General features: G+C 34.6%; 1 protein-coding gene across 4 annotated transcripts; it reads right to left on the minus strand.

Annotated features, from left to right (window-relative positions):
* Positions 1 to 3,764: 3,764 nt before the first annotated feature.
* LOC140051402 (galactosylceramide sulfotransferase-like) lies at positions 3,765 to 15,069 on the minus strand. 4 transcript variants are annotated; one of them, XM_072096609.1, is made up of 3 exons: positions 14,907 to 15,069; positions 6,001 to 6,134; positions 3,765 to 5,576 (listed from the first exon to the last, which is right to left on the minus strand). In XM_072096609.1, the coding sequence occupies exons 2-3, from the start codon at positions 6,081 to 6,083 to the stop codon at positions 4,433 to 4,435; spliced, it is 1,227 nt and encodes a 408-aa protein (XP_071952710.1). In that variant the 5' UTR covers positions 6,084 to 6,134; positions 14,907 to 15,069; the 3' UTR covers positions 3,765 to 4,432. The 4 variants fall into 4 exon arrangements, 1 of the variants encoding a protein (XP_071952710.1); XR_011845514.1 differs by lacking the exons at positions 3,765 to 5,576; positions 6,001 to 6,134 and adding exons at positions 11,081 to 11,342; positions 12,040 to 12,099; XR_011845515.1 differs by lacking the exons at positions 3,765 to 5,576; positions 6,001 to 6,134; positions 14,907 to 15,069 and adding exons at positions 11,081 to 11,342; positions 12,040 to 12,099; positions 12,861 to 13,171.
* Positions 15,070 to 16,279: the final 1,210 nt, after the last annotated feature.

Raw genomic sequence — 16,279 nt, forward strand, 5'->3', positions numbered from 1 at the left:
AGGCGTTGCTTTGAATAAACTCCCACTAGAATAATGTAAACGCTCCTTACATACAACTCAATATTTCAAAGATAGTTTTTACTAATAGTTTTATGTATTTTATTGATACTTTTTAATGTTTTATATATAAGGAAAACAAATTTTATGTTCGGCTTGTTGTGTTCATGACAATAAAGATTTCTTATCTTACCACCTGCATGCATACACAAATAGAGGCCTATTATTATTAATTATGCATTACATTGTAGACCTACAAATTACAAGCATTTTGATAAAATTGTTACTGTATTTGAGCAATTCTATTAATATTAATAATTGTTTTGTATTTTTTCATATCTCTAAGAGGTATATATATGATTATACAGTACAATGTTACGGCCATGGAAGACACCCAAACAATTAACAAAAAGCTTTAAAATTAAAACAATTCGTAATATGTTGATGCGGTTTTATTTAGATTTTGTTTACATTTTGGGTTGTTTTAGGCCTTACATTTTTGTTTCAATGTAGGCCTAGACCGGGCTTATTTACTCAATCGGCAATTTAAATCGAAATTTAATTTAGTTGAGATTCATAACAATAAAGGCACTGTCACGATAAATATGGTCCGGGGCCAAAATCGGTCCGGCCGGACCAGTTTTGGCTCTGTCACGATAAATATGGTCCGGGGCCAAAATCGGTCCGGCCGGACCAGTTTTGGCTCTAAAATTGTGGGTGTGTAGAAAGCGACGACCTCGAATTGGACGACCCCAACGACCCGGGCGACCTCGAATTGAACGACCTCGAATTGAACGACCCATAACACGAAACCGACGACCCCTATAGCCTAGCCTAGCCTAGGCCTAAGTGTGGTATAACATCCCGAAGCCGAACATAGACAAAGATCTTTAAACTATACCTTATTATATAATACTCGCAAGCAAGCAATTGATTTTTTTTGAATGAAAAATTACAGAAATATCGCCATTTGATACTGATTGTGTCGACACGAACAAACGAAAATATATGGAACGCCAAGAGTGCATAATTAAAACTGCATTCGACATATTAAAAATAAATTAAAAAGAAATAAATATTATACAATACATGGTTAAACCATGGACGTATAATTACATCTCGTCTTCTTATAACGAACACTATAGGCCTACCAAGCAGCGTAACATGTGCATGGGGGGGTATGACCGGTTGGGCCGCCGACAAATTGAGCCGCCGGTAATTTCTATGAAACGGCCAGTGCGTCTTTTACGACATTTCGCGTAGTGATAGAGTGGTGTCCTAGTAGGCCCTACATAAGTTCATGGTCTTTAGGTTTATTGTGTCATGAAAATAAATAATAATTACATACTACAATTTTGTTGGTTTGAAACAGCAAAGGAAAGTAGTCATATTTAATAATTTAATTGTTTTTAATCTTTCAAGGTAAAAATGCAGTGCACTCCATAATATTTTTCTCGCGTGTACGCCTACCACGTAAAATCACGTTGTCTCTCAGGACTAATAGAGTATTGATATTCTTCGAATGAGGTTAAATAATTATTATTTTTTATTTACTATCTTTTAATATCATATTTTATTGAATTTTACAATGTTAATACACAAAATATTTTACTAAAAAACGGTGATTTTATGCAATTATTTTACTTCAACTGCCGCCTGAGGGGGCAACATGTTTACGTCATTTTTGGCTAAAAACGATCATTTTCGGTCATGTTTTAGGCCTTATATTTTGGAATCTACAAGTCAGATATTCATAATTATTTCTCTTTAATTATAATATTTAATAATATATACTAAAAACCGTGATATATAAACTTTGGAATATACATAGTTATATCTAATAATTAATATAAATAGAACTTCTATTAAATAGAAACGAGCACCGGCGAAAGTAAGCATTTGGCGTTTCATAGAAAATAACGTTTTTGGCGGCGCCTCAACTTGTCGGCGGCTCAACTTGGCCTAATCCTGCATGGGGAGGGCCATAAGAAAGCTTTACATTTCACACATGCATTGTATACGGTCAAACCATGGAGGTATAAAAATATTTTTACCAAACCATGGAGCTGGTCAAACCAGGGAGTTGGTCAAACCATATACCTCCATGGTCAAACCTTACCTGCCGCTGAAAAAGGGCCTGGTTTGCCATGTTTATGATATTTCGTGTGCTAATCGAGTCGAATGCAGTTTTAATGATGCACTCTTGGCGTTCCATATCTGTTCGTTTGTTCGTGTCGACACATTCAGTATCAAATGGCGATACCGATATTTCTGTATTTTTTCAATCAATTGCTTGCTTGCGAGTATTATATAATAAGGTATGTTCGGGATGTTATACCATACTTAGGCCTAGGCTAGGCTAGGCTAGGCTATTATAGGGGTCGTCGGTTTCGTGTTATGGGTCGTCCAATTCTAGGTCGTCCAATTCGAGGTCGCCCGGGTCGTTGGGGTCGTCCAATTCGAGGTCGTCGCTTTCTACACACCCCTAAAATTGTGGCCAAAAGCAGTCCGCCACTGCCAAAATCGGTCCGGGTTTTTCTTCTGTCGATTTTAATTGAATTACTAGGCCTATGATGCTGTTTTAAGTTGTTTATGGCTAGAAAAATATCCCATGATATATATTAGTAAGTTATCTTGTCGGATAAATACTATAAATAAATGTATTTTATCTAAAAACATGACTTAGGGGTTCACTCATATTTCGGCCTGCCACACACTCACACGAACGGGTATGAGACGCTGATATTGCCAGCTAGATTTTATTTATGATTGAGGCCTTTTTCCTTCCTCAGCCTAATCAATATTGGATAATTGTTTTATAATAATTGTATTGAATTGATATATTGATTGATTAACCATAAATAATTAATAAATTAAATTGTTTTTAACATCATGGGGAAACGAAGATGTTAAAGAAGAACAAAATGGATTAAAAACAGGCAGATACATATTGTATACAAAAGCCTAACAATTAGTACTAATTATTGATGAGTTACTACTAATAATAATTAAAAAAACAGGCTTAATTTATAATATTAAAATAACAAATAAAACCCTGTAGTTTTCAATATAATGACTAATCATGGCATTTTTTTAATGATATATACATTATGACTCATTTTGCGCACCATATATTTGTAAGACCGGACCATATTTGGCGGCCAAAAACAGTCCTACTGCCCGGACCGATTTTATCCAGGCCGGACCAGTTTTGGCGGCCAAAATTGGTCCGGCCGGACACGTTTTGGCAGCCATAAATGGTCCCCCGGACTGATTTTGGCAGCCAAAACTGGTCCGCCGGACCGATTTTGGCGCGGCCCGGACTGATTTTGGTGTGACAGCTCTAAAATTGTGGCCAAAAGCAGTCCGCCACTGCCAAAATCGGTCCGGGCTTTCTTCTGTCGATTTTAATTGAATACCAGGCCTATGATGCTGTTTTAAGTTGTTTATGGCTAGAAAATTATCCCATGATAAATACTATAAATAAATGTATTTATCTAAAAACATGACTTAGGTGTTCACTCATATCGGCCTGCCACACACTCATATGAACGGGTATGAGACGCTGATATTGCCAGCTAGATTTTATTTATGATTGAGGCCTTTTTCCTTCCTCAGCCTAATCAATATTGGATAATTGTTTTATAATAATTGTATTGAATTGATATATTGATTGATTAACCATAAATAATTAATAAAATTAAATTGTTTTTAACATCATGGGGAAACGAAGATGTTAAAAAAGAACAATATGGATTAAAAACAGGCAGAGATACATATTGTATACTAAAAGCCTAACAATTAGTTACTACTAATAGGCCTAATGATAATTAAAAAAACAGGCTTAATTTATAATATTAAAATAACAAATAAAACCCGTTAGTTTTCAATATAATGACTAATACATTTTTTTTTAATGATATATACATTATGACTCATTTTGCGCACCATATATTTGTAAGACCGGACCATATTTGGCGGCCAAAAACAGTCCTACTGCCCGGACCGATTTTATTCAGGCCGGACCAGTTTTGGCGGCCAAAATTGGTCCGGCCGGACAGGTTTTGGCAGCCATAAATGGTCCCCCGGACTGATTTTGGCAGCCAAAACTGGTCCGCCGGACCGATTTTGGCCCGGACTGATTACAATTGAGTTTCATAAACTAATTTCTGAAACAATTCAAATAAGTGATAGTAATATAATAATTCGATCAGAGTAGGCATACGAAGATGTTATTATTTCTCCCGTTGGCCTAACACTTCATTTGACGTTCGATTAGAGTAGGCCTACGAAGATGTTATTATTTCTCTCCCGTTGGCCTAACACTTCATTTGACTTTCGATGCGAGTTAGGCATACGAAGATGTTATTATTTCTCTCCCGTTGGACTAACACTTCATTTGACGTTCGATGCGAGTAGGCATACGAAGATGTTATTATTTCTCCCGTTGGCCTAACACTTCATTTCCTTTATGCATCATGTTCCGAAGAATTCTAGGAATGAATTCTTTTGGTTTTAGTGTTAAATCATAACATAGTTTGCTGAAATCAAATGATACAATCTGACTACCGCCAATATTGCACTTATGGAGACGTGGTCTAACTCTTTTACACACTACGTCTTTAGTGGATATTACATCGGTAAAGTTAAGGTTGTAGTTGTACGAAACTATTAGGTTGCCGCTCTTTCCACTTTTTTCTGAATCAAAACTGCTCAAACAAACATTTGAAAGAAACGATTTAATTTTACGAAAAGCATCAAGATCTGATTGAAAATTCGGTCCATAATTTTTTACATGATCGTCAAAACGCCTCCTAAAATAGTCGTACAGTTTCATATCGAGTGCGTTCCAGTTACCGATCTTCAAAACAAGATCTTTCGATAACGACACCTGCGAATATCTCTTCTTTTTAGGAAAGTATACAATATCCTCAAATCGCCAGCACATCATCTTCTTCAATATTATTAACGATTCGTCAAACATTTCGGTTATCATAACGAAATCAAAATCTGTGTCTAATTTCTTAATTTTTGTAATGATATCATTTGCATTAAGAAGCGATGGATTAATTCCCAAATCCCTAATTTGACAATTATGAGTAGCAAATTTCATTTTACTTTTTTTCCAGTTTAGGAATGGATGTTCCATCCACTCTCTTAATCTACTGGTTTTATTCCCTTTACGTCCTCCAATTGAAAAGTAATCAAAAGCTGATTCAAACTGTGTTACTGGGTTTCGCAATATAGTTACATACGTTGTGTTTTTCTTCATAAATGAATCAAATACGTCTCTGTTGAATCTGGCGTGTATACTAAATACATTATATTTATAATTAGTGTAATCTCCCTTGCGAATGCCCATTGGTGAAAATAGTCTTCTTACAACATTGGTGGTTATGCTTTTGTCTGAAAAACTTAAACCTGTAATTGGTACGACAACTTGTAGTTTGTTCTGGAGAGCAAAGTTCTGCATTATCCACCAAATTGTTGATCCACCTGTTTTATGGGTCTTCAAAAAGACGATGTTCTTCTTTGGTTCACATGTCTGTGCTCTATTGATCTGATTGGCATTATAAGCCCTACAAAAGAGTAACACAAACAAAATAAAATATTTTTAAATTTTGTATTAATATTTTTTTTGAGCAACCTGTTGTGTCAATGTCGTGATTAATTTACGCTACAAAGTATAATTTATTTATTAAATTTTACACTGAACATAGAAATATATTATATATAATATAGTCAAAGAACCAGCATAAAAACCGAAGATATGCGTTCTTAGATATAAATAGTTTATTTCTATTGTTCAACGAAAATGTCTCTATAATGACTTTACATTGCGAATTTGTTAGTTTTCCCCTACTACGCTATAAACAGAAGAAACAAAATCAGTATTACAGTAACAAATCTAGTTCAGAATGTGAATTCTTCCCTTTCTAATAAACAGAACGAAAATGTTTTGAAATTAGAAAAAATAAGAAAATAATTAATGTATATACTGACATTTGTTTGTTTGTTAATAAATCAACGTTCGTGCTTCGATGTGGAGCCTCTGTTGGTGATCGTTTCCACATTCCTAGTATCATTGGTAAGGGAGCTAGCAGTATCCCAATTACAACAACTAAACAAAAAACGTGCTACAAAAATACGAACAAAATTTAGTTACATCAGGGAGTTGTTATTAAACAACTCCCGGGTTACATTATTCAAAATATATTTTTTTGTTTGTGAAATATAAAACGCTTCACAGTTGGATTTGATTTATTTAGTTTAATGTGAAAATTATTCTAGATGAAATTAATGAAGAGAAAAGTTTCATTTTCAGTCAAACACCCCACTTTGTTCACATTAATATTTGTATTTAATATGATTTAGTCCGATGTGATATACTCGTTCAAAGTAGGCCTAGTTATATATTATCATCCTGTTTATGTAAGTACCCTAACCCTATCAGAGAAAACTCAGTGATACTCAGGTAACTAGACTAGTGATCTGGAGGTCGACGGTTATAATCCCACCCGAGAATTATAACGTCAGTAGGACAAATTTGACCAAGAAATCTTATCGGTTAAAATGGAAATTTTGTCTTGACAAAATTAAGACAATAAAACTACAAAGGAAAATACATTCAATTTCTAAAAAATGCTATAGGAGAATGTTAATACTATACTAATATTGTATCTTTATACGATGCTTCGTTATGTCCGGCCGAACTGTTCGCAATGACTGACCATCCCTCGTAAGCGATCTCCCATATTATGGTTTCAATTAACTCTTTTGGCTACCAATTTACCTTTATAGACATTATTTTGTAAAAGTTTTGAAATCCCTCAAACGATGGATTTTGGTATATTTCTGAAATAAACAAATGAATATTTAACACATTATCATCTGGAAGATTATATTAATTTTTTTGGCTTTGCCTGAAATGTATTCCGAAAAGTTCTAAGCTAGGTTAAAAGCGGTTATGATTCAAATTTTCAGAATTATAGGCCTACATGGTCTTGCCAGTTTTAGAATCCAGCAAGTTTTTATATTTGTTGATTGTATGGAACTAGAGGTCATGAGTAAAAGCAAGTTTGGCTCACCAGGAAGTTTTCAGTTGTGGAATAGCCTACCATCTGGTCTAAAAGCTCCAAGCCTAAATCAATTTAAGTCACTGCTTAATGATTATTGGATTTTCCCATTTATAAACACATCATCTCTAACAACAAAACTCAAATATTGTCGTTGAAGTTATATTTTTAATATATTATAAACAATCATAAAAGTGAAGGGTCACAGCTATTTAGCTTGTTAACCGACCCATTAACATCAAGCAACTACGGTAGTTCACATTCTATAGGTGTTTGCTTGTAGCTATTTAGCTTGTTAACCGACCCGTTAACATCAAGCAACTACGGTAGTTCACATTCTAGGTGTTTGCTTGTAGCTATTTAGGTGAGGACAAACTAAACCCACCTTTTATGATGCTGCTGCTTTAAGTTGTTTAAGATTGCGTCAATTTCCAACTACGCCGTCCACAAATTAGGCCTATTTCAAAACTATATTATCTGAATGGTATCCTTCCCTTTCATTCTTTAATGTCATTTGTAATTTAGTAGGCCTAATACATACTGAGTGTACAAACTGGGCCATGTTTACCAGGGCCTTAGCCAGGATCTGTCAAGAGGGGGGGGGGGGGTCGGACACTAAGTATTTGGGTCACTGCCCCGCGTCTGAGGCGAATTTTTTTTAATGACACCCCTTGATGGCCGGAAATGGTACTCTCACACATAACATTCTTGATAAATGGCACCTCTAATTGGCCGGAAAAAACACTCTCATGCAGCATGCTACTGTCACGATAAATATGGTCCGGGGCCAAAATCGGTCCGGCCGGACCAGTTTTGGCTCTAAAATTGTGGCCAAAAGCAGTCCGCCACTGCCAAAATCGGTCCGGGTTTTTCTTCTGTCGATTTTAATTGAATTACTAGGCCTATGATGCTGTTTTAAGTTGTTTATGGCTAGAAAAATATCCCATGATATATATTAGTAAGTTATCTTGTCGGATAAATACTATAAATAAATGTATTTTATCTAAAAACATGACTTAGGTGTTCACTCATATTTCGGCCTGCCACACACTCACACGAACGGGTATGAGACGCTGATATTGCCAGCTAGATTTTATTTATGATTGAGGCCTTTTTCCTTCCTCAGCCTAATCAATATTGGATAATTGTTTTATAATAATTGTATTGAATTGATATATTGATTGATTAACCATAAATAATTAATAAATTAAATTGTTTTTAACATCATGGGGAAACGAAGATGTTAAAAAAGAACAAAATGGATTAAAAACAGGCAGATACATATTGTATACAAAAGCCTAACAATTAGTACTAATTATTGATGAGTTACTACTAATAATAATTAAAAAAACAGGCTTAATTTATAATATTAAAATAACAAATAAAACCCTGTAGTTTTCAATATAATGACTAATCATGGCATTTTTTTAATGATATATACATTATGACTCATTTTGCGCACCATATATTTGTAAGACCGGACCATATTTGGCGGCCAAAAACAGTCCTACTGCCCGGACCGATTTTATCCAGGCCGGACCAGTTTTGGCGGCCAAAATTGGTCCGGCCGGACACGTTTTGGCAGCCATAAATGGTCCCCCGGACTGATTTTGGCAGCCAAAACTGGTCCGCCGGACCGATTTTGGCCCGGACTGATTTTGGTGTGACACTACCATTGAACAAAACGATCGTACTTTTTTCCTCCTCCTCACACACGTGGACTATAGGACGATAACATTTGTTGCCGTATGTTAGATGCGCGTGCTCTGTGTGCGGAACCACCGCCGATTGTTTGATCATTCACTCGGCATTTTGTTTGCGTTCAAGTTACAATCCCCCTCCACCCCCCCCCCCCCCCCCCAAAAAAAAGCACAATTTGGGTGAGAAGACAAATCCAATGCTTATTACAGCCAGGGCCGGACCCAGGGGTGTTTCCCTTGTGGCCCGGGCAACACCCTTAATTTCTTACTAAATGTTGTTTCTGCCACTAAATTAAAATTGAGTTCCATTTCATCGTATACAATATCCATCCGGACCCGGAACTTGATATGCTTAGTCATAAAGTAGTTACAGAGTTGAAGGGCATTTTATCATTGTTAAATGATATTAGCCTAATTGTTAAAACGACCTTCACAACCAAAATCATTCTTTGTAATAAAATTTATTTTAAATAGAACGCTACAAAAATAATCCTCTGCTTCATCAGAGCATGAATACCTAATAACCAGACAAGAACGTATCTTTATTACGTTTTACTATCAATCCATTTTCATATCACGCAATCCATTTCTCAACAATAGTATAATAATAGCATTTTGATTGAATAGTGAGGGATTAGTTACAGTTTGACTTTGAATAAACCATTGGTAATTTACTGAAAATCCAAAATGAACTTGTGTTATAATACAAACAAAATTCTTCTGTCAAAGAAACGCTCTACTCATGAGAAATAGATGTCGGTCGATAAACTTCTGACGACGACTAAAACAACGACACTCAGCTAAATGTTAGTGATTTTATTTCATCTCTGGCTTGTTACATTTTTCATGACACATTACCGGACTTTCCCCTCTTCTCGCAATGAACGACAGTACAGATCTTCCCTATCTAGGCTGGTGTATGTAGGATACTACGTTATTCACAAATTACCCACGCATAGCAGTGTTACTAGAGCCATCACAGATTACCTCTAATGGATCAATCATTCACACATGAATTAAAAAATTCATCGACAAACGAAATATAGCCTATATTCATTCCTTTTAAATATTAGGCATATTGCCAAGGCTAATAATCGATTTGTCCATAATTATTGCGTTTTCCAAAATCTAAGGCCAATTTTTAGGCCAAATCATAATTGTGCGTATAGTTTTGTATTTCCGATGCGTGTAGTACCCTATATATTATCTTCATTTCCGTACGTTCGTAAATTTAAGGCCGAATTTCCGTAGTAATTTATAGACGTTCCGAAATTTGAACCGTGTTATACCGGTAGCAGAGCAAAGTTTGCTTCTTTCTGCAAATGTCCTATCATTATTTTCTTTGTTTTATTTGGAGTGTGGTTTAAAACAACACTTTTGTAAAGTTTATAGTGGATAAATAAAAATGAATTTTTGGAAATTGTGGTTTTAACATCTGACTTTATTTAGCATTTTTAAATGAATTAAAATTCCAAATTATACAATTTAACCTTTTGCTCAATATATTTATAGCAACAGCTTCATATAGGCGAGTTTATTGGAGTAGTGCGCCATCCATTGTGTTGTCCATAATAGGTGATTTTTTTTGGCGTACTCGTACGTACGTAGTTTATTTCGCGAGTAGAAGTAATACTAATTTGCTTTCTAGCCTAGGCCTAGGCTAGTCCTGTTAGTTAGGCTACCTCTATAGGCCTACTAGTACTACTAGCCTAAGTCTAGTCCATTTGTTATTGTCCACTAATAATAATGAAATGTGAAATTTATTCAGCAACAAATAACTTAATTTGAACTTCATTTTAGGTTTGATAGTACGGACAGACATTACGCAACTTACCATACTATTGCAAGTTTAAATAAATCACCAAACCCACACGTTCTTTTACAAAAATAAAAAATACTCCATATACTCTAATAATAATATTAATAATAAAGTTTTATTTTTTTAAGATAATGAAAATGTAAACTGTTATTTTTAATGCATTGGTGTTTCAATGTAATTGTTGTATTTTTTTTTATTTGGACTTTATTTTGTTTTGTTAATAATAAAAATCAACTTTATCAATTTAATATTGAAAAAGACATCACAGTTCAGCACTTCATTTCGTCATTTTAGGTCCTCCCCTATTTCAAAATTCTGGATCCACATAGCTCAATGACAAACCATCCCAGTCTAAAGTGGATCAACAGCAGCACATCTCATCCATTTATTATATTGTTTAATTAAATGAATACATTTTAATGTTTAATAATAATTAGAAATACGACAATAAATCAAGTTTACATACACGCAGTGTACAATCAACACCTTTGTTCTGTATTCAGAGAACAGTTTATTCAAAATCTAAATCACATTTAAAAAATACTGAATTATATTAATTTTAAAAGTGTAAAAACATGGTTAAACTACAATTTAAAAAATAGCAAGGATAAATAAAATACACCATAATTATTATGTTTATTACTATAATTATTGATCGATGATTATGATCAAAAATAATATGTTGAAGTGATGTACTTTTTCATTTCAGCAGCATACTGTATATGAGCAGAATATCAAACATCTGTATGCCTATAATAAAAAAAAGGAAGCATTTAAATACTATAATAATGTTTAAGTATTGTATAATGCAAGTAACTTCAATCTTAGTAATGCTGAGACAAATTTCCATGTTGTATGGTGGGACACAGTTATGTTTAAATATTTTATTGCATTTAAAAAAAGATATGTAGGATTGTTTTACTAAATTTAAGTTTATACCAGTTGTCAGTCAATTATTACCATACTCACTATATGAAAACTGATATTAAATGTTTTAAAGACAAATGCTTTATTGAATGAATGCTTTAATAATATAACATTCAATTAAATTTTGAAATATTTTCTGCATGAATTTGTTAGTGGATTTATCTATTCTTTGTACTGTGATTGTAATGTTTATAATGAATGGAAAAAAAATATCTACTTTTAATTTCTTAGCAATTCAAATGAATAGAACATTTCAAATCAGAATGTTAAAAATTTATTGTCAGTTTTTCTACTACGGTACTGATAAAATTCAGTTTGTCTCTCTGAAAATGTTTGACTAAATTGTATCCTTCTTTTCCGAAGATTACTTTTGCAAACAAATACTTTTTCTAAATAGGCTTCTTCTTGGGATTTTACAGTATCTTGGTCATATTGAAAAATGTCCTAAAAGATGTAGGCCTAGTGGGTTATATGTAAAGTATTTTTCTTCAATTGTAGGTTGGGCCTATCTGTTACTTACCCTAGTTAATGTCCATGCTACTGTACTATAACATTGATCAGAAGATACACTGTACACAATCTTTAATACATGCAAAAAATATGGGAAAAATTGAGATTTAAATAGATGACATAATTAATAACATACAGTAACAATAGCTCTGGCTCTACTATACTGCCAACCTACTAACTGTCCGAACTGTCTGGATAAGACTCATTCATTCAAAAAATAATTAAAAAAACTAAAATTTTAATAGGTCAATCTAGCAATCTAGATGTCTGTGATTTAAAGACAAACTACCAATAGGTCTAGTAGACTAGGCTAGTAGTAGCTGATTTCGGTCTTCAAAGTATAGTAGTGTGCGGTGGTGGCAGTGGTATTAGTAAAAGACTGTATAGTGAATAGTCCGCCAGACCTGACCTGCAGTTAGGCAGTATAGTTACGAGTAGTCTGTAAAATATTCATATTAAAATAATAAAAAAACAGATAATGATATAGGCCTAGTTGTTTGTAGTAGGAAACCTATCTACCTAATATGAGCCCACGTCATTTGTATTCCTACTGTAGCAGGGAGGTTCCTACTGTAGCAGGGAGGTACCCCCTGCTGTAAGCTCACATTTCATTAGTGGACAATAACAAATGGACTCCAGCTATAGCCTAGGCCTAAGCTAGTAGTAGTACTGTAGTAGTAGGCCTGAGGTAGCCTAACTAAAACAGGACTAGCCTAGAGGCTAGAGAGACTTAAATAATTATACTAATTAGGCCTCCTACTAGCTATGCCTAGGAGGTAGCCTCGAAGTCTGAAGAGAAAGCAAATTAGTATTAAATAATAATACTATTACTTCTACTCGCGAAATAAACTACGCCGTGGTTAGGATTCCGGCACCGGAACTCAACTGCCAACCGTTAGGGAATCCGACACGCTATTGCGCATGCCCAGAGCGCCGGTAATCGGTGACTCAACAGCGATGGATCATTTCATAGCTCCGCCACGCGGCGAACTAGCGTAGATGCCTACTAAATAACGGGATCCACTAATAGTAAATACTAGGCTAGGCCTACCAGCTAGACGTGACCAGTGGGCCTATTTATTTTGTAATTAAAAAGTGGTTGCTTCATTCATATATGAACTTCATATAGGGCCTAATTATGAATTATATAATTACATGAGTTGACTAGTTTTATGATTTTTCAAGTACAAAATAAAAGATTTCATATAACGCATTATAATATAACTGTACATAACATGCAATCACAAGTTAATTTATTGACGGCAGCCACCGCGTGGATATGTGAAAAAACTGTTCGGGAAGTCGGGGTCGCAACGCTAAATACAGCATTACGATTCTTACGTTAGATAGATATACCGATTCTTATTAATATCATAATTATTTTAACGCGTGGCGCCTGGCGTATTCGTATTTTAATTATTAATTCATGTATGGCCTAGGCCAAGTTTAATCCATCACTCTCTCGCTCGCGCAACGACTAACTAGGCTACAGCATGGAGGTATCCATGGCTACAGTAAATCCTAACACTCCGACCCTCAGCAGTGGTAGTGTGGTGTGCAGTGTGGCACAAGCTATAATATTCACTTCCCAGAGCTCTGAGCATGCGCAATAGCGTGTCGGATTCCCTAACGGTGGGCAGTTGAGTTCCGGTGCCGGAATCCTAACCACGGCGAATAACCTACACGTACGTACGAGTACGCCAACAAAATCACCTATTATGGACAACACAATGGATCATGGATGGCGCACTACTCCAATAAACTCGCCTATTGTGTGGACAAAAAGTCACCTATTTTGGACAGCCAATTATGAAAGTCACCTATTATGGACAAACAACAGGGCCCTCTAGTCCCTATTATGGACAGAAAGTAACCTATTAAGTATTATGGACAGAAAAGTAACCTATTATGGACAGATTTCACCAACCCTATTGAAATTTGTTGACTAACTTTATCCTGAATACCACACTTTAAAATTAGGACTTATAAGTACTTTCAGAAGGAGAAACACATAATAACAAATAAATAAATCCTTTAAATTGATGATTTTACAGACGTGTTTCTTTGTATACTGTAATGTAACTCCTCGAGCTCCCCATACTCAATGTTTTTGTTTCTATGGAGCGCCAAAAGAGCAACAATAATAGTACAAGTATAAAAACAGAAAGAAAACGAAACAAAAAAACTTATCATAATTTTTAAGTTAAAATTTATTTGCCAGTATTTATTTCTTCGTACTTGCATGATTATACTATTATCATTACAATTTTAATTTTACATTGTTCCCTCCACACTGTAGATGGACTCCACAGAGTTTTCAGCCCTCTATATATTTTTTGCTCTTTCGACGTTCCATAGAAACAAAAACATTGAACATGGGGTAGGCCTACTTCTAGTGTGCTGTAGGCTAGTCATTTTGTGTGCGAGAAAAACGTCTGTAAAATCATCAATTTAAAAATGTATTTGTTACTTTTTATGTGATTCTTTTTCATGAAAGTGCCAATTCTAAGGTGTGGTATTCAGAATAAATATTGGGAGTTAAAATACAAGGCAGGTGCGAAAGATAAATATTTGTAATCTTAGGTCTTAGCTTTCGTGATCTTAGGTCTTAGGGGGGGATAGGGAGTCTTAGCTTTCGTGGTCTTAGGTTTCGTGACACCCCAATGTAAATAGGTGGTATTGATGCAGTTGAGTAGGCCTACGTATCGGCTGGTGGTCTAGAAAAAAATAATCGAATGCTATAGGCCTAATGTAAACTACAGTACATGGTACCATAGATATTATAGTGTAATCTTCTATGTATAAATTATGGTTAATTCTGACATAGGCGAGCACAATGCAAAAACTTCGGTACAAATCCCCGCCTTGGATACCTACCTTATCTATCTGAGATGTACCGCGAAACGTAGATTTGATAACATAAGTGTTCACATCGACGCTATTGTTCCACTTTTGTCTTTTACAACGACAAAATTTAGCGTTACCTATCGAAATTTGTGGATATCACAGGGTTATTTTCACACACTCGCGCTGTTGTTCAACTGGCTTCCGGGTCTGTCACTTCCGGCAAAATGGCCGTTGGTGTCGCCATTCAATATTAAATAAACAAATATTTTAGTGGTTCAACGACGTATCGCGAACTACTGAAATTAATTTGTTTTAGATATTCAGCTAATCAATTATATTGATTAAAGGCATTTACTTTACGTGAACTACAATTTGTTTTAGTAATTTAACTTTTATTGAAGGCCTTTACTTTTATGTGAACTACAATGTGATTTTAGTGATTCAACTGAATCATGAACTACAATTTTTGTTTTAGATATTCAAATATCAATTATAAAGGCCTTTACTTTACGTGGAAATACAATTTGTTTAGTAATTTAACTAATTATTTATGCTATTTATTAATCATTTTATCAAATTTAGGTGCGATTCAATGTATAGGAGGCCATGCCTACCAGGGAAACACCTTTACTGTTTATCGATTATTTCTGTTGCTTGCTCTATTTATAATTATAAATGGTGTCTCCGAAATATAAGTAGGCTACGAAAGTTGTTATTTGATCATTTTGTTCCAAAATCAACAAGATGCTGTTGTCATGATATATTGTGTATACCAATGTTAAAGCCCCGCTCACTGTCACCCACGTTGATTTGGTACGGTCACGTTATAGAGACTGTTTCAGTGATTGATGACCCCTTATTAACGGTTTCCTCCTGTGTTTAACGTTCAGATAATATATAATATATAATAATATAATATGTATATTATACATATACTGTTCTTTACAATTATATTATTTGCATGTATACCAATTGTTGTAATACCTATTGTTGAAAGTTTTTACATCATTACAGGGAGAATTAATGTACATTTTGTTTACAAATAAATCTATTGACTAACTTTTCTCCTTTACGTTCCTAACCACCGATTGCTGTCAAGTGTCCATACATCATTACTGACAGGGGACGTAATCAATCATAATTGGTATACATTTCGCATCTTACCAAACTTATTTTCAGTGCAGGTTCAAATCTCACACACACATTCGGCGGAAGACCGAATATAATAATTAGCCTATATTGTTCTCTATTCGTACATTTTTTTAAACTCTAATTTGCTACATTATCCTGGAAGCGATATTTTTGGCGTACCTAATTTATGGACCACCATGAAACATCACAAAATAAACATACATTACTCATCAGTCATATGCATAGGTGTCACCTGGGCTTCAATTTCCAGA

The sequence above is a fragment of the Antedon mediterranea genome, chromosome 6 (assembly GCF_964355755.1).
Source record: "Antedon mediterranea chromosome 6, ecAntMedi1.1, whole genome shotgun sequence".
Classification (NCBI taxonomy): Eukaryota; Metazoa; Echinodermata; class Crinoidea; order Comatulida; family Antedonidae; genus Antedon; species Antedon mediterranea.

What these genes read in the sequence shown, in the direction of transcription:
- LOC140051402 (XM_072096609.1), bottom strand. Translation starts at nt 6,083, where the DNA reads ATGATACTAGGAATGTGGAAACGATCACCAACAGAGGCTCCACATCGA. An exon ending in TTATTAACAAACAAACAAAT is followed by an intron (nt 5,577 to 6,000) that starts GTCAGTATATAC and finishes ACTCTTTTGTAG; the next exon opens with GGCTTATAATGCCAATCAGA.